At 32.5% G+C, this 22435-nt stretch overlaps 10 protein-coding genes across 21 annotated transcripts in view; 3 read left to right on the top strand and 7 right to left on the bottom strand.

Annotated features, from left to right (window-relative positions):
• Window positions 1-3113, top strand: part of LOC108566101 (metastasis suppressor protein 1) — a 43127-nt gene extending 40014 nt beyond the window's left edge. The window contains exons 9-15 of one of the 8 annotated variants that reach the window (XM_017925833.1): window positions 118-477; window positions 611-841; window positions 1321-1410; window positions 1549-1791; window positions 1962-2312; window positions 2381-2628; window positions 2690-3113. In XM_017925833.1, the coding sequence (XP_017781322.1) occupies window positions 118-477; window positions 611-841; window positions 1321-1410; window positions 1549-1791; window positions 1962-2312; window positions 2381-2628; window positions 2690-2797 (1631 nt within the window). In that variant the 3' untranslated portion in view covers window positions 2798-3113. Of the gene's footprint in view, window positions 1-117; window positions 478-610; window positions 842-1320; window positions 1411-1548; window positions 1792-1961; window positions 2319-2380; window positions 2629-2689 lie in introns of all 8 variants that reach the window. The other 7 variants (XM_017925884.1, XM_017925858.1, XM_017925848.1 and 4 more) reach the window with 7 other exon arrangements.
• Window positions 3114-4104: 991 nt separating this feature from the next.
• On the bottom strand, window positions 4105-6717 carry LOC108565778 (peptide-N(4)-(N-acetyl-beta-glucosaminyl)asparagine amidase). The gene is made up of 10 exons (XM_017925396.1): window positions 6408-6717; window positions 6209-6355; window positions 6058-6153; window positions 5838-6003; window positions 5597-5778; window positions 5363-5545; window positions 4990-5312; window positions 4645-4934; window positions 4445-4591; window positions 4105-4386 (listed from the first exon to the last, which is right to left on the bottom strand). Exons 1-10 carry the CDS (start codon window positions 6624-6626, stop codon window positions 4220-4222), a joined length of 1920 nt encoding a protein of 639 aa, XP_017780885.1. The 5' UTR covers window positions 6627-6717; the 3' UTR covers window positions 4105-4219.
• A 192-nt stretch (window positions 6718-6909) lies between these two features.
• On the top strand, window positions 6910-9059 carry LOC108566253 (nucleoporin GLE1). Of its 3 annotated transcripts, none has more exons than XM_017926070.1 (2): window positions 6910-6988; window positions 7157-9059. In XM_017926070.1, the coding sequence occupies exon 2, from the start codon at window positions 7164-7166 to the stop codon at window positions 9021-9023; it is 1860 nt and encodes a 619-aa protein (XP_017781559.1). In that variant the 5' UTR covers window positions 6910-6988; window positions 7157-7163; the 3' UTR covers window positions 9024-9059. The 3 variants fall into 3 exon arrangements, with proteins under 3 accessions (XP_017781559.1, XP_017781545.1, XP_017781551.1); XM_017926056.1 differs by having other exon boundaries at window positions 6919-7107; XM_017926062.1 differs by having other exon boundaries at window positions 6919-7111.
• LOC108566274 lies at window positions 9036-9547 on the bottom strand. Its single transcript, XM_017926083.1, has one exon. The coding sequence runs from the start codon at window positions 9499-9501 to the stop codon at window positions 9100-9102; it is 402 nt and encodes a 133-aa protein (XP_017781572.1). The 5' UTR covers window positions 9502-9547; the 3' UTR covers window positions 9036-9099.
• Window positions 9548-9690: 143 nt separating this feature from the next.
• Window positions 9691-11732, bottom strand: LOC108566160 (protein misato). Its single transcript, XM_017925923.1, has 5 exons — window positions 11487-11732; window positions 11000-11428; window positions 10631-10948; window positions 10319-10568; window positions 9691-10263 (listed from the first exon to the last, which is right to left on the bottom strand). The coding sequence occupies exons 1-5, from the start codon at window positions 11649-11651 to the stop codon at window positions 9770-9772; spliced, it is 1656 nt and encodes a 551-aa protein (XP_017781412.1). The 5' UTR covers window positions 11652-11732; the 3' UTR covers window positions 9691-9769.
• A 201-nt stretch (window positions 11733-11933) lies between these two features.
• On the top strand, window positions 11934-13839 carry LOC108566167. Its single transcript, XM_017925936.1, has 3 exons — window positions 11934-13162; window positions 13220-13614; window positions 13666-13839. Exons 1-3 carry the CDS (start codon window positions 12010-12012, stop codon window positions 13744-13746), a joined length of 1629 nt encoding a protein of 542 aa, XP_017781425.1. The 5' UTR covers window positions 11934-12009; the 3' UTR covers window positions 13747-13839.
• Window positions 13765-14916, bottom strand: LOC108566176 (TM2 domain-containing protein almondex). Its single transcript, XM_017925944.1, has 5 exons — window positions 14738-14916; window positions 14603-14682; window positions 14367-14522; window positions 14147-14306; window positions 13765-14082 (listed from the first exon to the last, which is right to left on the bottom strand). The coding sequence occupies exons 1-5, from the start codon at window positions 14820-14822 to the stop codon at window positions 13841-13843; spliced, it is 723 nt and encodes a 240-aa protein (XP_017781433.1). The 5' UTR covers window positions 14823-14916; the 3' UTR covers window positions 13765-13840.
• Window positions 14917-16184: 1268 nt separating this feature from the next.
• On the bottom strand, window positions 16185-18417 carry LOC108565722. The gene is made up of 6 exons (XM_017925313.1): window positions 17937-18417; window positions 17693-17874; window positions 17123-17634; window positions 16790-17064; window positions 16580-16736; window positions 16185-16199 (listed from the first exon to the last, which is right to left on the bottom strand). Exons 1-6 carry the CDS (start codon window positions 18320-18322, stop codon window positions 16185-16187), a joined length of 1527 nt encoding a protein of 508 aa, XP_017780802.1. The 5' UTR covers window positions 18323-18417.
• A 287-nt stretch (window positions 18418-18704) lies between these two features.
• LOC108566025 (pyroglutamyl-peptidase 1) lies at window positions 18705-19619 on the bottom strand. Its single transcript, XM_017925726.1, has 3 exons — window positions 19350-19619; window positions 19064-19287; window positions 18705-19004 (listed from the first exon to the last, which is right to left on the bottom strand). Exons 1-3 carry the CDS (start codon window positions 19542-19544, stop codon window positions 18845-18847), a joined length of 579 nt encoding a protein of 192 aa, XP_017781215.1. The 5' UTR covers window positions 19545-19619; the 3' UTR covers window positions 18705-18844.
• Window positions 19620-19644: 25 nt separating this feature from the next.
• On the bottom strand, window positions 19645-21807 carry LOC108566002 (HD domain-containing protein 2). 3 transcript variants are annotated; one of them, XM_017925700.1, is made up of 2 exons: window positions 21380-21807; window positions 19645-20378 (listed from the first exon to the last, which is right to left on the bottom strand). In XM_017925700.1, exon 2 carries the CDS (start codon window positions 20271-20273, stop codon window positions 19689-19691), a length of 585 nt encoding a protein of 194 aa, XP_017781189.1. In that variant the 5' UTR covers window positions 20274-20378; window positions 21380-21807; the 3' UTR covers window positions 19645-19688. The 3 variants fall into 3 exon arrangements, with proteins under 3 accessions (XP_017781189.1, XP_017781197.1, XP_017781205.1); XM_017925708.1 differs by lacking the exon at window positions 21380-21807 and adding an exon at window positions 20438-20604; XM_017925716.1 differs by lacking the exon at window positions 21380-21807 and adding an exon at window positions 20466-20604.
• Between the last annotated feature and the right edge of the window lie 628 nt (window positions 21808-22435).

The following is a 22435-nucleotide window of genomic DNA, read 5'->3' as shown; positions in this document are numbered from 1 at the left end:
TGTTTGCAAGTTAAGGTATTACTGTTTTAAATGCAAGACTAAAAGCTATCAAAGTGAGGCTCGAAGATCCGAGTTATTGTAAAAGTGTTATTACTTCTAATGATCATGTATATAAAGAGAGCCCTGATGTTTTAGCCTATGAGAAAGGTCATCAAAGACCTGCATTAACTGTATATACATTCCAAGCTCCGGATCAGAGTTTGTCTCAACCGGTGTCGCCCGTCACATCGACCACCCCAACAACCGAGAACAGTGTCATCATGTCGGCTCCCCGAAGCCCTGCGCCCTCCGTCAAATCCCTGCAGTCAAAACCACCACTTCCAACACGCTGCTCATCTCTGGAACGACCCAGCGTACCAGCCAAAACAATTGCAGGCATGTCTGCGGTCCGAGTCCTGCCGCCAACCACAGTGAACGCGCCCTCCGATCAGCACAAAGTCACCAAACCCACCTCTCTTCCACCGCACATTGCTAAAGGTAAACGCGTTCATTTAAGCACACTTCTCTTTAAAACCTCTCTATCAAATCCAATTCCTATGACAAAGTACATTATTTTTCCTCCCGGTCTTGAAATCGCATCGTTTTTAACACATCTAACATCTCATTTTAGCAATGCCTCAGCCGACTTACGTGAATATGCACGAATTAGCTAGCATGGCTGCAAATAAAGCTCAAGAGCTATCGTTGCCGCCTCCACCGGCAGAGTTTACAAGTGGTACAGCTGCCCCAGGTCCCGTAGAAGGAGAAAGCAGCACCAGCGAGAGTTCTCTGGAATCTTCCAGCGGCTATGGTAGCCAGACTACATTTCCAGCAGCGGACTGCGATCCCGTTCATCAAGAAGGTAAGAATTCACACGATAATTATATAATAAAAGCATGAGAGATCATTTTGTGTGTTGGGTCTGTGCATTTTTTCTGGTTTTAACTTAACTCTATACTCTTTTTATTAATTATATCTACTTATTTTCTTCTATTAGACTCAGTAGTTGGTATGATTTTTTCTTCTTTTCATACTTTTCGCGCAACATCCTATAATTAAATTTAATAGAAACCAATTATTTCTACATAATCAAATTAGTTCTATAGTTTCATTATAAATAAATACTTTATATTGAATTAATATACGAATTTGGAAATCAAAGAGAAATTGATATACTATAATGCATATTATAATTAACATATTGATTTTATCGAACTACCAAATAATAGTGATATGTGACCTCTAATTTCTACTAATTCTCTTTAACTACTATAGCTTGTAATCCACTCTTTTCGCATGCTGTGTTTTTTGTTAAATTAGAAGTGTGTGTGTGTTATGTAGATTTAGATGCTGTGAAATACTGCACTCTTCCGCGCCAGTCCAGCACTGACCCTACTGGGGCACCAAGACGAAGACCACTATCCATGACAGGTAAAATTAAAACAAGTTAAATAACAAGTTGTTATTTTTTGTATGTGGGGCAAAATTGTTCGTTGTTTTAACTGTGATTGTTTGCTTGTATTGATTTTTTTAATGTACATTGTGTATTAATGGAATATTTTTAATTAGCTGTATACGGTTGTGGTGGATTGAGAGGATCATCTACGCTCTTGCGTAGGGCATCGGTACAAGGAAATAAACCACCGCCTCCTATTCGAAGGACGGCATCTATAACGAACACGAATAGACCGTTGACACCAGTTGGAAGTGTTGAGAATTTACCGCCACCGCCTGCGTTCTTATTGGAACCAAATAAGAGTTCGCCAGCCCCGGTAGGCGTGAACGTTGCCGAAACGATCAAAGCTTTGACAGGTAAGACGTGCACTACATACACCCAGTTAAAAATACATACAGAGTACACCCTTATTTATATCACCTATTTGCATGATTGCTCCTTGAAACCGTGGCTTTCGGTTTTCACTTTTGCATGATACTTTATGACACACTGTTAGATGAATATTAACTTATACCTATGGTATCAGAACAAACGTGTTTTGCAGAGCAAAGACATATGCCGGCAAGTCCGAATTCGGTTCGCCGCATGTCTACCTCTTCGCAATCCCCGTACGGCGTCGGGATGCAGCACCAGAGTATCTACAGCAGCGGTCAACATTCTTCCACTCAATCTATATACAGCTCTGGTTCAACATCTGTAAACCAGCCAAGTCCAATCTTGAGTTCATTCCAATCGAATAATCAATCCAAGCTAACGTACATCAACCAATCCGGAGGAGTAATCTATGCACAGCCAACGCAAATGACACTGCCTGGCAGTCCAAATGCTTCTCGGAAAATTAACAGTATGCGTTCTCAAAGCGCTGAGAGGCGTCAGGGTGAGGGTAAATTCGTTTATAATATACTTAATCAACAATAAAGTTAATGTTAATCTTATACATTTTAGGTCCTGGCGGTGTTGGCTCAAACTTCATAGCTGCTCTAAGCGCTAAACTCGTGCCCAGCTTGAGTCCCAGGAGTTCTCGTCGTCACAGTGAAGACTTAGCTCCAATAAATCCACAGAACAGACGGGGTCCAGGCCAAAGTTTCCTAGACTCTTTGAATGCCAAGCTATCTAACCAACATATCGGAAGTTCCACGCACACGCAACAGAAAGCGTCGAAGATTCGACAGATAATTAACAGCAGGGCACAAGTAAATATAATCAGAACTCTAATTGATAATTGCGATGTTACAAATTTAAATCTATTTCTAGCCCGATCCCAAAGTGTGTCACGAATCGTTGATGGACCAAATCAAAAGAGGTGCTACATTGAAAAGGGCTAAAATAATAAATGACAGGTCTGCGCCGAAAATCCACTGAATTGTTTTAAACTCGAGACAATATTAACCGATCGTATTAAACTTTTTTTAATGTATAGTTAACTATATAATTAACTAAATAATGTGACTTTATTAAACAGTCAATTCCAGCATTGTAGAATATTTATAAAGATAAACCATCACGCAAATATATATAGCATGTATACTTACTCCATTCAAGTACTGTTGTAATAGTCATATATAAAAATTAAATGATAACAAATAGGTGAATATGATATGGTTTAGAGTTACGCATTGTTTCTTTATATATACATAAATATAACATACAAATATTTGATGATAGATCTTCTGAAAACTGTGCGATTTTTTTTTAAATGTTTCTCTTTCTCCATTTATTCAATTATTTGATATTTGTTACATCGAAAAATAAGTACAAACGTATTGCATTCCAATTTTCTGAGTCGCTACAATTAACTTTGTTTCATCAGTCACTTTGTTTTTGAATTTATAGATATATTACGATAGTTTCGAATATGCAAAATAGGAAGAAATCGCATGGTTTATTGTCTAAAAAAAATTGTTACGTCCAGGTAATTCATACGACTGAATATTATTTTTGTATTTAAAACACATAGTTGAATAGGATTTGTTAAATAGGGGGAAATGAAGGATCCATAAAAGAACTCTCTAAATTCACGACTTCCTTCGAGTATTATTATTAAGGATCTTTTGATTAATTGCATTTCGTTTCTTTTGTTTTGTACATATAAGTTCTTTTTTCTTTTATATATATATTAATAACGAATATGTAAATAAGCTTTTATTATTTTATCTTATTTATTTTGTATGTTAAAATCGTTCAATAATTAGTTGTTTTTTTATATAAATAAATATTCTTTTGATTATTAATATTATGGTGTAAGTGTGTAATGTACATAAAATACTATATATAAATATTGACGTGCTCGCTCCTTTCCATTTCTATGGTCATCATCCATTGTCAAGATTTTGGATATAATTATTACCTGTAGAGATATATTATTTTTAGTTCATTCATTGTTTATTTCAGACCACTTGTAGTATGAATAACAGTATTGCTTCTGTTTGTGTTGTGTCACTATTATAAATATATATAATAAACTTAAAAATAAAAACAAATGTTTTAGAATTGAATATTTAATTTTTCCTGCCTTACAATAATTCGATGAGTTGTGCGTACAAAAGCGTGTAAAAAAATACGCTAATGCATGCATTTATATCAAATTATGAATCAATAGTTAGATGAAAATATTTTAAAAATAAAACAATTCAATATTTAATAATTTATTTCATTTAATTATTCTATACCATTTAATACGTAATAACGATCGTGCTTGTTTGAGATGAATAAAGTTGAAAATAAGTGAAATGAAAACTCTTTTCAAATCACGTAACCTCCGATTTAAACGACCGTTACTAAATATTACACTTTAGCAAATGTAAAAACAAATTTCATTGGAAAATCATCCGAAGTCTCATTTTGCCTAAAAAGTTGTGCATGTTGCCAAGACACATCCCCTCTTCCACCGCTCAAATTTGCAGAAATTAAAACCGACTTTGTTCCCGGAATATTCACATTTTCAGATTTTGCTAAAATGTGTAATGAGAAGAGTTAAGATCATACAGTTACAATCAAGTCAAGACTTACATAAATCCACAACTTGATTTTCAACTTTTAAATCAATATTTCCGTTTTCATAGAGCTTATGACCCAATTCCACTTTAACTGATTGAAAACGAAGACTTTCATCCTCAATGTCAAGTTTCCAACTTAGTGCGCCTTCCTTTGAAGATTCTAAAAAAAAATCAATCAAGAAAATGTTGCAGTTGCGATTGGTGACGTTTTACCGTTTCGACATAAATAAACCATTTTCCAGTCTTTCTCTTCCTTCCTGAACATTCCGCTAGATAAAAATGAACCATTCGACCAACCAGTGACACTTTCGATAACCTCACCATTCGATATTAACTCGTACGCATCTTTTGCGCACGAATACTGCAAAATTAATTGATTGCCTTCAATCTGTACCGGGTGTATTTTCCAAACATAACCAATGGCTTCTTTAATTTCGCACCTCGATAATTTCCAATCTAACGAACCAGAAACGCGACCGGCTTGATCTTTATCTGTTGGTTTTCTATAAGGAAACACATCAAATCTATTAAACAATAAACGAAAAAGTGATTAATTACTTTTCAAACATCAATTCTACTAATTCGTTTAAAAGTCGATTCTTTAAATATTTTTTTCGACTGTCCGACAAGCTGCTCTGTCTCATCTGTCTCAGTTGGACAATAGCATCTACAAGTTCTCGTTCCGTACAATTTTTTCTCCTCGCAAGTGCAGCTTTATGATTGCTGGTATATCTCCAAGTCACATCTTGCAAATCTTCACCGGAATAAGCCATGACATAAGAAACTTTCTTTTGCCAACCGTTTTCATAGATAAGCGGTGTGTCGTACGCGTTTTCACAAGGATCGCAATGCATCCAACGGTTTTGACTATGGCAATAAACCTGAAAAGTTATAAATAAATAATTGTTTCCTTTCTTTCTAAATATCTTACTTCTGTCCAAACATGATCGGTTTCGTCAACGATAAATCGTGCATCCCATCCTAACGATCTACATATCAAAGTAAAAGTTTTAGCCCATTCGCCGCAGCGTCCTTTCCTAGTTTCTAGCAAAATATTTAAATCATTGTATCGAGGGAACAACATTGGATGCGAGCAATTTACACAAATATGTACCTAAATCAATCAATTTAGAAAACGCCTAGAATTGCGCAATATTCAAATTACCTCAACTTTGTCCGTGTACGTTAACAGCTTTGGATCAGAACTCATATGTGAAAATTTCGTTTTACTGTCGCATTTTTCACAATCAGGTGAATCGACCCATTCGAAAAAATCGTTCTTGAACCAAACTAATAATTCCAAAATTAAAGCATCTTGAATATCAATTAGCGGATCTTCCATTTTACCTACATAAAAAATATATACACAAAATGAATTATAAACGCTAAATCAAGCAAAACATTACCGCTTTTCACTAATTTTTGTATCTGTCTAAACCTTTCCTGTGCCTTCAATTGCAATTCCACATAAGGTACATAGCTTTTTGCTCTTTCCTTAAGATATTCATTATCAAAATATAAAGCCATATGGAAATACTGCTCTACTCTGCTTAAAAAATGATTTGTAAACATCTAAAAATTCAATACAATTAATTAAAATTCATGTTACAATAATGTATTACTTACAGGCACTAACAAAGGTAAATTAACTTTTTTTATGTTATCTAAAAAACGTATTTCAGATGCACTATATGTTGGAATTCCATTGTTAATTATTACACTCTAAAATAAATAAAGTTAATTACATGCTACAAAAACAATAGCATAGTCAAATTACAGGTTGAATAATTTCTTTAGAAGAACTTGGTTTGCTTGCATCCATAATACTGCACTTTCCACCCTCCTTCATTTTAATAAGTTCTTTCCTTAACAATTCCAGATTATTTAATTTACTAGTTAATGGCAATGTTAGAGTATCTTCATTCTAAAAAAATAACAATATTGAAGATAATGATTGATTGATCATTAATGTTTACCTCTTGAAATCCCATAAACTTCAGGCAGTCTACTGCTCCAGAAACTTTAATAATTTTATTTGCAATTGTGTTATTAGATTTTTGCAAAGTTCTTACTTTGGTGTTTTCAGGATTTTTAAGGATATTATCAGCAATTTTTACTAGTAAACGCGTTGTCTCATCAAACACGTCCACAGGATTCTTCACAAGCAATAAAATTACATCACTATGGGTGAACATCTTAAAAACAATTAAAAGATTTTAAATAGTAAAACTCTGATGATATGGAAAATTGCAAGTCAACATCAGATAATATTCATCAGACAAGTGTTTACAGTCATGACAGTAGTTCAAATGATTTGACACTTTACTTTAATCTATTTATGCACTAGTTTATGAATATACTATTATAATATATTAATATATGTATTTAGATTCATTACTTAATTGTTTATCTTAATAGTTACTAAGTTTTTAATTTTTTTAATATCTTTTTATTGGCATCAATGGACTGGTAGTTCTAATGATTTCAACTGTAAATAGTAAATATGTATATACGGCATAAAGCAAATAATACCGTTTAGATACATAGAAAACTTCAAGTAATGTTAACTATAGTCAAATATTGTTGTTATTTAAACCTAAGTACTTACCAAAAACGCCATCAACTATTCACTTCCATATATTTAAAATTAACCTAATTGTTATTGTGATATTTATTGTAAGTAATGAACTTCTTTTAAAGTGTTAATCTTAATTTATATTTTCAGCATTAAAATGGATAGCATTGTATCTGATCTTACTGAATTGAAAGTATCAGCATTATCAAAGTCTAAGGAAATAAACAAATTTGTTAAAGATGTGACCATAGGACCCAACTCTTTGAAACATGAAAAAACCACTGTAAGTCAAACAACAGAAATTAAAAGTGTAGATAAAGTAGACAAAAATGCAGTCATCTCTAATGCTATTAGTACATATTCTCCTTTCAAAGAAATTTATAAAAACTTTGAAAGGCAAAGAGTTGAGACGATTCAAGAAGCAATTCAACTTCACCGTGAGAGATTTCTTCTTTTCAACCGTGAGCAAAAATTGCAACAGAAAAAATCATGGTTGGAAAAGAAGCAATTGATAGTGAACAACATGCAGCAACAGGAAGTTATTATAATGCAAGCTATGCAGCAACATGAGATTGATTCATCTAAGCAGCATGAACAATTGTTAAAGTACTACCAGGAAATTGCAGAGAAAAGAAAGAAAAATGATAAGCAAATACAGGAGAAGGAAGAGAAGCATAGACATTTGACCAACCTTATTGAAAAGATATTTACAATTCAGCAAGAGTTCAGAAAAATCTACACAGAGCTATTGGATACTTTAAAGACATGTTCTGAAGAAATGAAAGGTACATTAAGTGAATATTTGCAACAATTGAAAAGTCTTCCACCGCTTATGGACGAGATTATAAATAAATGTAAAAGTAATAATGTATGTGAAGACGACGTTGTAATATGTTCCGATCTGTATGAGATGGCTAAGAAGTTGAAAGATGCTATAAATAACAATATTGCTGATCATAATAGGCAAGTTGATGAGCAGAATGCAAAGGATCAAGAAAAAACAGAATTGGCAAGACTTGCAGCTGAAGCTCAAGCCAAAGAAAGTAAATCTGCAAGTGATGCTGCAATCAAAGATAATTTTAAGTTTGATTTTGTTAGCAAGACTGCCTTGAAAACATATTCAGATCTTCACGTATTTTTGGAAAACTATGTAGCTGGATATGCAGATCTTGAAAATAATCCAGCAAACAAGACATTAAAATTTGACCTGAAGAAAGCTATAAACACACCAGTAAATTCAATTTCAGATGTTAGCTGTCATCATTTAACTGACAAATATAATAAATTGAATGCATTACTTTCAGGGCAGCCAATTCAAATGGGAGATAGCAATATTATTGCTACCAGACATCCTCAGGGTATAGCATTTGCTATGGACTTATTAGCTAAGAAATTTGTATTGCAAGGAGAAATTATCTCTAGTAATGCTGTAGCAGCTTACCCTTATGCAACTACAATTCTTTCTCTTTGGAATAATTTTCCTGATTTTGGAAAACTGTTTATGGCGCATTTGCACAGTGAATGTCCATATATTGTTCCTATTTATTTCCCAAAAACTGTTGATCAAAGTGATCAAGAATACTATCAGTGTTTGGGATATAAGTATTCAGATGGTGTTGTTGAAACACAAGATAAATTTTTGAAGAGAATGACTGGCATCATGAGGCTGTATTGTGCTATTTTAATATCGCACCCTAAATCCAACCAGACAACACATCCACATGACTTGACAAATGGGTGGAGATGGTTCACAAACATATTAAACTTGCAACCTTGTATTGATATAACTGCCACTTTGATACACATTTTTCTGGAAGTCTGTGGCTATTCCATGTTAAAAACATACAAAAATCAGTTCAGGAAAACACTGGAGTTTTTAATGGACAATTATTTGCATGTTTTGAAGAAGATTGATACTGGAGGACCTGTAACTAGGTTGGAACTTTTATTGCAGGAATATAAAAAATCGGGTATGATAATGCCTCCAACAGGATTAATTTCAAAACATTTTTGGTAATTTTTTGTCATCTTTTATTTAAACATGTGTATATAACTTCTGTTAAAATTTTATTAAAATAATTTGTAATTTTATATTAAATAACTTCTACATTTTTAATCAACAGTCTCCTTGTATTGTCTTTCTTAAGCTCCAGTTCAATTCTATTTACTGACCACTTGTCATCAGAAGTTTGTCGGTTAGCCCAAAAGTAAACTGTACCATATTCTTTTGCACCTTTAACTGGAACTGCATACTGTGCACTAAGGTTTCTGGTTACATTCTTGGTAGAATCAGTTACATCTATATTACAGTCTTTAATTGGTTCACCTAACAAATGGATAGCACCTTTATGACTCCTTACAGTTTTCATAGCTTCTTTATAATAATCCGTTTTTGCTATATTCGAGTTAATTTTCGATCTGTAGGCAAATCCCATAGAGGCGGTTAAGAATCCTCCAATTGCAGCAATTTTAATCAAAGTTTGATTTGTAACCATTATGAATATGATAGGCTTTGAATTACCGGGCAATTTTTAGGTTATGTAACTGACTATATAGTTCCAAATACAATATACATAGGATTAAATGAATCAAGTTATTTTTAGTTAATATAAATAAAATCTTTATTTTATTTACTTAAAAATATAAAAAAACAAGTTAATACAAGAATTTTAATTTTAGTAGTAGCAAGCAATTTCTATATGTGATTCAATTATATAAAATTTGATTAATATCAATAAAATGTATGTAGTTTTTGTAAAAGCTTTACAATACATAATTATCATCATATAATTCACGAAAATCAAATAGTTTTGCTAAACATTCGTTGTATTCATCTTTTTCTAATCCTGCTGAAGCGTACTGTTGGAATCGGGCAATTTTTATGTTGTTCATTGCCGTATGCAGAGACTCAATCATATTGCCAATTTCAGACCCAGAATGTAAGCCAGTCATTATTGGTACAGACTGGACACTCATGTCCGGATTTCTATCATCCGCGATTATATTTCCATTTCGACCAACCCTCTTATCAAATATATCTGGGAACGGTTTCTTTACTTGAAGACCTTTACTTACAGACGTTACATTAGACGCACTTGCATGGCATGTATAAGCCAAATACATGCTGAGCATTTCATCTATTGTATTGCATCTGTATGCAGGCATATCAAGCTGCTTGCCTGCAACGCTTGAAGGCTTTTTTAATTGATTTGCACCTACACCTCTCAGAGTATACAATTGCATTAATCTTGAACTACCTGAAACAGGAACATTTACATTATTTAATTAAATTAATTAATATAAAAGTATTACCAATTGTACAGTTAGGTGTAATGCTTTGCGTTAAAGGACCCTCCCAATTATCCAAACAATCAATCAAATATCCTCCAGTGTTCAATGAAAACGGCAAGCAAATGCTAGCAGCAGTAGCCTTTCTTCCATACGGAGTTAAATCTACAGCAAAATCACTCAAAGAATAACATGTATTCTTAAGTCTGTATTTAAGTGTGAATGTATCCAATGCGGATGCTAAAATAGCGCTGGAATGATACCACGATTCAGGCTGAAAAAAAAAACAACAAATTAAAATCAAATAGCGAGAATCAAATAATAATAATATCCTACTTTATAATTCACGTGATTAAAACTTCTTGGTTGACTTGACGTTTTCCAGCCAACGCCAGATGTGCTCAACGGTACGAAAACTGATGAATTTTCGATTAACATGTTATAGCAAAGTCCTAAATTAATCAAACGCATTTGATCGTTCACACCAGATTTTCGAGATTCTTCTTCAGTTGTATATGAGTAATCTTTGTAATATGATGGAATCAATGGTAAAGCAAAGATGGATTTATTTTCGTATTCATCACAGATGTATTCCATACAGGACATAGCCAATCCTCCAAAGGCGTCATTGGCATCTAATAAAATTTGGAATCCCTAAAAAATATATATTATACACAATATTTCTGTTGTTTCAAGCATTCATACCTGGAAGTTATCACATTCCTCAACATTGCTCCTAATTTTATCTGCATAATCCTCTTTGAAATAATCAGTTTCCCAGAGTTTTTGACCCACAGGAAAAATGTTGAATGGTGTTTCCTCACTCTCATGCTGATACTCATTTATAACATTAACTGTACGTGGGTGGAATCTTGCATAGAGGAAATCAGACCACACATCAACAGAATCTTCCAAGTTGTATTCAATTTTGGGTTCTGCTGGATTATCAATTTCCTTTTGGTATTCATTTTTAGCAATTTTTTCTTCCTCTTCTATGGCAACTTCAGAATGCCAGCAGGTTTCAAATTTATTTGGATCTACTGGAGGATCATATAAATATCCTTGCTGTGGTAAAGATTTTAAGCTTCCCTTTAAATCTGTTAACAGTAACCTAGGGGTGTAAGTAACTTCTCTCTAAAAATAGAATTTATATTTTTTTTATTATTATCCTTTACATGTTGTTAATGTATACCTTATTAGTTTGTCCTTCCCTATAAAATACATCATGGTTAATTTCTGAAGGATTGTCAGTGTTAGTGTTGTATTCGAAACCTAATTCCTGGACATTCCACCAATGACTACCCACGAAATTAGAGTAATGACCAAATTGTAACGTTAATATTTCTCTTGTGTTCATTTCGATTTTTAATCTTAAATTTTTAGGTTACACAAACTTCGCTCCATTCGCTCATTCAATTTAAATATAAACCAAATGAAGTTGTCTATAGTCATGGGCCAGAAACAGAAAGTAACCATAAGATCATAAATTGATAATTTCATACGGTTGAAATGAACTATTCTGAAATATTGAATTTTTATTAAATATTTTTAGTAGTAATTTTAAAAAGCGTATTGAACATGATAAAATATAGTCATTTGAATTAAAAGAAAATTCCTTCAAGTTTTCATATTATGTGTCTCAGACAACATAACCTCATTGTAACTTAGTATATCGTAATTATTGCATATTACTGTAACTGTGATAAAAGAAAGAAATGTTTTTATATCGTAATGTACATAGATTTAAAGTATACCAAGATGTGAGATATTTTTGTAAAACTACTTTGAAGAACAAAGCTTTAGATGAAAATACTGTAACAGGAAGATTGCTTCTCTGTGTGAAAGATCTTAATCAAAGAAATGCTTCTGAACTTAACACTTCAATATCATTTGATTGGAACAAGAGTGAACATGTGATAAAAGAATTGCAGAGTTCAAAGACACCAAGTGAATTGTCCAGAAAGTTAAATTATTTCAATAATAAATGCTGCAACAGGTTGACTGATTTAGATACAACAAGCATTTTTAATATACTGAACATATACATGAAAATTGTACCAAACAAAATTTTGAAATACGAATTTTACAAAGCTGCTCTCACATTCTTGAATGAATATTTTCAGTTTCTATCTACTAAAGAAGTTCTGCAGCTAATGTTTTATGCTGGCTTACAGAAAAATACTGGTAACTCTGAATTATTGCTTAAGCAGTGCTTGAGGTCCTTCAATCAAAAAACAATAGATGAATTAACTGTGAATGAGCTGTCTATAATATGCAATTCAACCTTTAAATGCAGCACAAGGATAAAGAATGAAGCTTTCTGCGTGAAAATTATTGACACAATAAACAACAATTTGGACATTTTAAAAGACACACGAATATTTGTTACTCTCATTAAAACTTTGAGACATAACCGGGCTCAGAATGAGAGTATTTTGAGCACAATATCTTGCGCTATGTTGTTTAATTCAACTTACGAACATTATGATTTTACTACAATGTGCCATGTGCTTGCCCTCTTTTCCGACTATTCTTATTACGATGAAAACATTTTGAATCTTTTCAAAGACAAGGCTGTTGAGGAATTGACATGCGACGTGGTAAAGAAGTCTAATTTTAGTGATAAAATAAGAGCAAAGGATATTAAACGATTTTTGTGGGCGTACAGCAATTTGGGATATAAATTGGACAAGAGATTAATCAAGGATGTATTCATCAAAATAATGGTTAAGAAAATCGGAGATAAAGACTACGATGATGAACCAGAAACATTATTAGATTGTATTCTATACCTTTGGATTATGGAGTATCAAGCGTTTGAGCTAGTGCCTTATTGTTTCTCCAATGACAAAATTACTCAAATTAAAAGTAATAGATACAAATATATTTAACGCGTAAGGATGTTTAATAATAACTTTGTTTCAGAGAGTAAAACGAAGAGTAAAGACAAATTGAATATGCTTCTGAGTTGTATGCAATTGGAAAACCTATCGCTATTCAAAGAACTGCAATTAAAACCGCAAAGTTTCCAATATTATAATATCAAGAAGCAACTGAGTTATAGGCCTAATTTGGAAAGGGTTTACGGCATATTGAAGGAACTCAGTGATAGCGTAGAATTGAATAAATTCGAGTACGAGTGTCAAATACCGCACGTACAAATCGTGGGAATAACTGGGTATAAAAAGAACATTTATAAGTCTGTTTTCATCGAAGTATTCGACGATTACGTTTGCGTGAAAAACAAAATAGACTATGCATCTGGTCTCATGCAACTCAAATTAAGGTTGTTGGACAAGATGGATCAAGGTTTAATCATCGTAAGTATTTTATTTTTGGCATTGTTAAAGAATTGGAATATGTAATTACAGATATCAACTGATGATTTGAATACCATGAATGATGCAGAATTAAAGGAACATTTGATTTATGAAATTAACATGGTTTGTTAACATTTTATTTATTTATTTTAATAATAAAAATCGTTTATTTTTGTTTGTATAGTCTTCACTTATATCACCTTTCAATTCGTGTTTATCCCAAGTTTCAAATGTACAGTGATCCATCTGCAGGTCCGAGATATTGCAGAGATATCAATATAACATCAATAAGTGTCCACACACCTAATCCACCAAAGCTGAATAACTTTCCAATACCCTCCTGCCAATGTCCCAAATAAAAACGGTCTGCCCCGAAACCTCCCAAGGTTATACTTAAGATCAATGCGGTGGACCAGCGATATCCACCGGTCCAATTGCAAAGAACATTTTTGTTGAATGTTCTCGGACCTGAAAATCACAATGTTTACGTTAATAAAATTTAATTCATATGATAACAATTTATATAATTTACCAAGGCAAATAATGTTATCATGTACAGTGCAATTGGTGGTGTATGGGGACCTTGTTGTTGCTATAGAATTACAGTTTGCTTTCAAATCACACGAATGCTCCCATGGTTCAGTTTGAAAGCAGTATCTGCAAATCATTTTCTTCTCAAATATATCATCACCCTAAAAACCAACACTAAGGTTAAAATCATATAAATATATATTATACTTATAATGTTATACCCTGCACTTAATATGCTTGAAAATACTGCATTTTGTGACCAATTCCTCCCCGTATATGCACGAATAGTTTAAATTGCAATTCATACATCTTGGACTTAAAGTATCACAATCCCTATCTTGAGGACAGGTATATACACTATCTTGACTTAAATGTTCCTAAAAAGAGTGTAAATAAAATTATTTGTAAAATAAATTCCAATCACGACTATAAAAATAACTTATTAATTAATACATACTAAAATTGTTGGCTTTTGTTCTGAATGAGAAGTGTTTTTCACATTCATATTTTTAGTTGTCAAGTCCATGTGATTGTCAGCTAAAATATTGTTGTATTACTGCTTAAGTTGTCTTCATTATATATTATATCTTACCGCTGTGTGAGTGTTGAGCACCATTTAATAAAATTGATAAAACAATCAGTGTAGCTTTTCTTATGTTTATGTGCACACATTTCATTATTCTAGTGTATTATTATTATTGACTTAAAAAATATTATGACATGTTCGAACGAACTCAGCTGTTCAGTAAATGTGGTAAATATGTCAAGTAAAAAGCCACAATATGTTTGATTTTCACCCATAGAGGGCATTGGCAGCTAAAGGCAAACATAATCTTGTATCCCATAAAACAGTGGTTCTTAACCTTTTAGTAGTGGCGGCCCCATTTCTCCATTTTGCAAATGAAATAACATAATGAATCAAATATGGTTTTCACAACAAATACTTGAGTAAGTGTGTATTGAACCAGCATGTAAAAGTACCAAAAAAGTCAGGAATGAAAAAGGATATTTTGTTGGCATAGGCCCTACTAAATACTGCGAAAATGTTAAAGCAATAAAAACTATTATAGTAAGTAAATATAGGTAATATATATTCGAAAGTATTTTATTGTTTGAAATTTCAAATTATTTGGCGCTATTATATTTATTTATACTGGTACTTGTGGCGCCGCGTTATGTGCTCTCCATGCACTAAGGAACGCCATGTTTTCACGCCAAGCATCCATCAAGTAACGTAATAATAATTAATATTCATTTTCAAATAGTGGATTTATTACAAAATATTAAAAAAAATAATTGCAATAATAATTCATAAATAAATGAAACACAGCGCTGGTAAAACAACAAAACCAGTATATGTACACATTTACCAGCTTGGTTGGTAAATGTGAGTTTTGATTTGAGATCATCTTCATATATATATATATATATATATATATATATATACTTTTACAGGTAAATGTACACATTTTTCAACGAATGTAGGTAAAAGTTAGAATTGATGGAAATAATTTATGTTTTTATTATAATAATATTATTTTAAAGGATTATATTGGATGAAGTAAAAAGTTCTGAGCGTTTTGTCTAATACATCGAGACCTTATGCAAATGGTTCGAAACTGTTTTCTGGCTAATTTTCAGTTCATGGGCAAAGGAATAAGTGCTCGCATGCCAGTCCGATTCGATTTCCATGATTTTATCAACATTTTCGACGATTGGCCTAACAGAACGTGTGTATCATGCATTGGAACCAACGCTTTGCTGGTACATTCAATATTAGGATTCACTAATTACAAAACTGTTAAAGAATTTTTTTTAAAGCGTTATGTCGCCTTTAAGTCGCAGCATAAAATGACAAGATGCAACTTATACATCGTGAGATGTGTCTCATTAAAGCCATATAACAAAAAAGGCTCAGAACTTTTTACTTTACATATTATATTATTTATTACCTATCGTTAATATATGTATAGAGTCGCCAGGACCTCGTTTCGTTATGTCTCCATATGTACTTATATTCCTCCCACTTGCTCTCGAGATTATCCAGGCCTGCACTACAAAAAACAAATACGAAATTTACTTAATTTGTTACTGGTATCAGGCATCAACAGGACGCGGCTAAATGTTGCATACAAGTTGAGAAGAAGAAATCTTGCATCTTAGAATTAATGTGATTTTGTATATTCTTGTTTACTATATACATTTAATATAATTATGCACTTTTTAAATAAATTAATATTAAAATTAACTATTGCAATAAATATTAATATTATTTATTGATTAATTGCTGAAAATCTAATTAAATTTCAGAAAATAATGTTAAAATAATATCTTAGCTATACTACCATATTTAAGTGAAACTTATAAGTAATTATTAATTTCTCTTACGAATAAAAAAATTTAAAATTATTTCGAATAATAAAATAATTAGTGCCAATGCATATCCTATAATAAATATCATAAATGCGAAATAACTATCGAGTAGACTAATATGTATCATTGTTGAGCTTTGCGATTCGCATATGGGTTTCTTGGTATAAATCCTTCTAATTCCTCTATTGTGAACACCCCTCACCAATATATTGGTATGCCTAAAATTAGAAAGTCAATAAATAGGTATTGACAGAAGTTAAAACCACCTTACAATATTTTAAATAGTTCTTTGTAAGACGAATATTTATTTAGTGGTACATAGGGAATGTCCAGAAACCAAAAGTTCAATACTCTCAATCTACATTTCTCGTTATCCTTAAAATTAATGCTTGCGTATTGGAACATCCGGGCTATTTCAGCGTGGAACGCGAAAAATTCATTGCGCAACCTTTTCATTCCAACCTTGAATTCCATAAAGTTACGTGGTTTTCCAGGAGGTTCGAGTTTTGTGTAATAAACAGCTTTGCTGATTTCTCTACTTTGTATCTTAAAGTCAGAGTTTTTGGTAATCGTCTAATGGATTATTAAATTTGCTTCTACCTACCTTCATGTAATGATTGTTGTAGTTTACATCGTGTGCGCCCAATTGGATTGGGGAATTTAAAAAATCATCAGTTGATTTGATAATGTTTGACGTTTTTTGTAAAATAGTTATTATGTTTGATGAATATGCGATGTACAAGAAAAGTAATGATAACAGAGAAATGAACGAGGCGATGCGACCTGACAAACTTTGTGGTTCGACTTCCAATCCTTGTTGGCATACAGATCCAAGACCTAATTGGAAAGCATCTAAAGCTTCGAAGGTCCTGGTAGGGTCCTGTTTAGGCATGTCTTCTATTAGATATTCCATTTTCAAGATGATTCCAAATATGAGCACCATCAAAAGAAATAGGAAAGCTGTTGCAATCCAAACTGTCATTTCGAATGGAACTGCGTAGACATTACTAACTACGGATATCGGGGGAGCCATGAACATGAATTTGATTTGCGTCTGAGAAAAGCTCACAAAATCCACTACTTCTCTACGACTGTATGAAGTAAACAGAGGAGAACCTTTTAGAATAATTGCATTATTGAGACTTTAGATAAAAAAAAACTATAATATGTTTACCTCCTAAATCCGCTATTCCAATCTGGAACGCTCCCATCATTCCAGCAAACATGTGCGTGACTTTATTGGGACTGGTTCCATGCACTGAATAATATAATTCTCTTAATGTCGCGTTCAGGTATTCGACAACATAAAGACTTAAAGGCATGATAAATTTGAAAGACGGATCAAGCCCAGTCTCCCTGAATTAACATATGTGATATTTATAATCTGAATATCGCATTTTTTTTTTAAAGAAACGTACCTGAATTCAAATATTTCATTGATACTCTTGTTAAAAACGGGAACGGCAGCAACCGTAACTACAGCCCCCTGCAAATCACTGCGATTGTTAAAAAACGAAAGATTGTTAAAATACTCAAAACGAGATTGATTCCACGTGGCCAAATCTTGTGTTACGTAAGGAAAATGGTAAGCTATTTTGTAAATAGTCTCAATATATGCGTAGTTACCAAACGAATGTACCACAAAAATTCTCGTATTTAAGTAAAAAGGATAAAGACGTTGTACGATGAATTCCTTATAGGTTAATACCCATCGAGTTGGAAACCTAAATCCATTTGTTTTATTTACTCTATCAAGGAAATTACTTGCAAATTCGCATTTTGTATCTACAAAGAACATCTGCATATGTAACGGCCAGATGTGCACCAATTTCGCGTATTCAATGTTATAAATCGAAGAGAATATTCCATTCCGACCAAGCTCTTTCGAAAAATAAGATGTTTCATCTAGAATATACAATTTAATTAAATTTGATAATATTTATATAATATAAAAGGGGACTACTTTTGGACCAACAAATATAAGCGTTCAACGAAGGTTTGTCAACTTGTTTTAAGATAAAATTAATTAAAACGTGCACCAAATTAATTGTATCGTTTGGTATACTGCAGTTAATAACTACGAAATTTGCCAACAATATAAGTTTAAACATATTTTTTGATTAACTGGTAAAATTAGATTAAATTTCGTTTTTATTTGGGAAAGCTTAATAAATCATTCACAGTAATTTTAAGGCTTATACCATACAATTGGTATATTTATTTGGTATGTGCTACAATATATCATTTACCCTACACCACAATTCACGAAACTCGTATATTAAATTACATTCAATAATATTTGATACTAGTAGTGCATATCGTTTTTTTAAGAATTTACTTGTTTCAGGGCTTCCATGATTATTTTATGGAGGGATTCTGATAGCTGTTCAGCAGTATAGGGTTCGTTCAATGAAGGAACATGAACAAATAACGTCTTGGAAGAATCGATATTCAGTGACTTGTAGTAGATGTACTCGCACAGGTATCTAAATAGAGATAAATTATCAATTAAAAATATGATCTGGTGCGTGTTTTAGTTGTTTACCTTCCTGCATCCTTTGATACACCGATTTTAATATCATGTTTTTCAAGTGATGCGCATATTGCTTCAATATTTATACCTGTTCGGATGCAATCTTCTCCAATTTCGCACACCTTCTGCGTCGGGTGACAACAATCCTCACTATCAGTTTTCACATAACCTAAACGATTAGCGCAATGTTCCAAGGTGATCCATCTTCTGTGGCAAACTCCTACGTGTATGACAAGCTATAAATCAAATTGCGGCCTAGTAATCATAGAGATTTTAAATTGCTGCTGATTTTATTTACACTAGGTTTGTATTTACTCCATAGCAGATCAATGTTCTCTTCTATATATTTGTAGGTCACCGGGACTTCGACTGTTATAAGCTTGTAACCGGGGAATTTGCGGTCGTTCAATAATTTTACAGCTTCCCAACTCGCGTTAACTTTGTAAGTGTTGAACAGACCAAAGCCCGTCACCAGAATGGTTCTCTCCTCCATGGCAGTAATCGACTACTGGCGAATCTCCAAACTTTTTGATAACCTAATCGTTTATTTACTTTCTGATTGCATTTAAAGGTAAATACAGTAAAAATCATTGTTTTCGAATTAAATACGTTTATTAATAAATTATTAATAGTGACATTAATCGTCATTCGAAGAATCGGACTGCCGAGGCCTCATATTTTCAAGTTCGGCAACCAATTTTTTAACAAAAGGATGCTGAAATTTGCCTTCAGTTGAATCAAAGAACTCTTGCAGTTTCTTCGGAGTATTGTCGCGTTTTTCGTATGTCATTGCTGTGAAAATCATGTCGAATCTATCCAAGTCTTTGACGAACTTCGCCTCGGGCGTCTCTTTCTTTTCGTATTCCTGGTACAGAGCGAACATACGACCACCAAGCTCGTCGCCTAGCAACGATGTTAGTTTTTCCATTGCTTCCAACTCCATCTTGTGCTTGACGTCCTCCGGTATGTTATCCCTGGGCGTAATGTCTCCGACAATGCTCTCGCATAAATCGTGCACCAAAGTTAATTGCATACATTTGAATCTATCCAAACCGCTCTTCTCGTCCAGAAGGAAGGTCATCATCGCCATGGCGTACATGTGGCCAGCGATGCGCTCGTGATTGGGCACATCGCAATATTCCCAACCTTTGCGAGAACTATGTTTAAGATTAGTAACTAACTCTATGTACTGCATAACATCTTTTACGTTCAGTTTATCCATGCTTCTCGAAGATATCCGATTTCGATTATATGGAGGTTATAATAATAGAGTTTTCAAAGTTCTTCCCTATTAAACTTTATATATTTGCGTCGATCGTCCTATGCGCTGAAATTTCAATATATTAAATACATTTAAATGATTATGCAGCTCGCAAATCGTCGTACTAAGTGCATACAGTCATTTTGTACTTACTGATTATCGCTCACGTGCTTGTACTAACAGTAAAACACACTTCTGGCGGATAATTTAAAAATCTCAAATTCTTACTCAATCCTTATCGCAGAATTATTTAGATTATAAATGTTATTTAAATTGGTGAAGATTTTTTTTTAATTTCAAAACAATAACAAAAACAACACAAAATAATAATTGGAAATTAAAATAAAAATATACTTGCAATTAATTTATTTGTTAAAAAAAATCATATTAATTTAATATTTCAATTGATATTAATGGTTAATTACTTCACTCAAGTTTTGTAATTAATCATAAAATAGACCAGCGTTTCCCAAACGAAGGCACATAACACTTGGTACAATTACATTTCTAGCAACCCATGATACAATATATACTCGACAGCCGTTAAATTTTCGTCATCTCTCGCGCATAAGGTTATTGGTGACCTTAGTGTCAGATTGACAAACATTAAGTAACAATATGCAAAGACAAATATCACATAACGACTAATATTATGAATTATACCCTCCTAGAGGGAGGTAGCAGGCGGAAGAAAAAAAAAATATGAATTATATCATTTCATGACTTATTGAATTATTAACAAAGATAAGCATCTGTTCCGGATAGTACATATCATAATATTTTATTTTCTTAACCTCAAGATTTGTTTACTATCACTTCTCTTATTTACGGACATGGTGACCGTCAATATGCGCTCGACTGTACCTTGTATATTTGTGTCATGATATGAGTCCGATTTTATAAAATAATAATTATAATATAAATAAAAAATAGATTTTCCCGTTTTTAGCCAATCCTAACCCTACCTGTTATATTTTTTACTTTTTATAATTTGCTGTAGTTATTACATAAAAATAATGTATAGGTAAATAAATAAATTTACCAAACTAAATAAAAACTTCACTTACTTTATTATGGAAGTCGTCAAGAATAAGAACAAATCTTTATCAGCAGAGGTAGTTATGTTTGTATTTGGATCGAATGTAGTCCCTGGTAGTCCCAAAAAAAGTTGTGTGCGCATGCGTAATTTCCAGGATACAAATATGCTATTATTTTAGTAACCTGCGCAACGGCAGGAAGAGTAACGATTAAACAAATATGGCGTTATATCTGCAAAATTCGCCTTTTGAAAACAAAATAAACTATAACAGGGCCTTCTATAAAAAGAATACAGTAATGTTTCTACTGTAGAATGCGACTTAATGAGGTCTCTGGGGCCAAAAATTAAGTTATTTTTGGACTCACCTGTTTCTATTGTTTTGGCGAATCATTATTAACCAATATTGTTTATATCGTTATATGAAATAAAACCCTTATTATTTGTATTTGTTATGTACTTAGTCAGTACATTTCCGCTTTGGATAGATTACACGATTATCTAACGACTATTCTTAATCTATGTAATGATTATTGTTTTATACAAATATGAAAGTTTATAAAAATCAAATCTATAATCAGACATATAATGATTCGAGATACAATTATTTTTCACTTACCAAATATTATATCCCCTCTGGGTCAATTCTTGAATATAAAATTGAACATTTAGTTAATACAATAGAAGTCTTAATTGGTGTGATGAAGGAAGCTCATATTTCCTAATTATTAACTCAAGAAAAGTGTTGATTTCTTAATAAAAACAGTATTTTAATTTATAAACATATTTAAGAATATTTAAACTTAATTTTCAACAACTTTAGTAAGCCCTATGTAACTATCATTTACAAACAAAATATATTTTAAACTAAACCAACGTTTCTCAACCTATGAGTTGCGTGAAATGTCTAATGAGCTGCGTAATGACAGCTTTCACTTTGTGTAAAAACAAATATGTTGAGTTTTACCGAAAAAAGGTTGAGAAACACTGATCTAAACTTAATATGCATCTTATACGGCTCTCATTATGTTGGTAGCATTTAACTGGTGGCTATTCCTGACTTAACTTGGGCATAAAGTTAAACCGA

Source organism: Nicrophorus vespilloides, unplaced genomic scaffold (genome assembly GCF_001412225.1).
Source record: "Nicrophorus vespilloides isolate i.1.1-1 unplaced genomic scaffold, Nicve_v1.0, whole genome shotgun sequence".
NCBI lineage: Eukaryota > Metazoa > Arthropoda > Insecta > Coleoptera > Silphidae > Nicrophorus > Nicrophorus vespilloides.
Note: the sequence above shows the minus strand (reverse complement) of the source record. Positions and strands in the feature narration are given on the sequence as shown.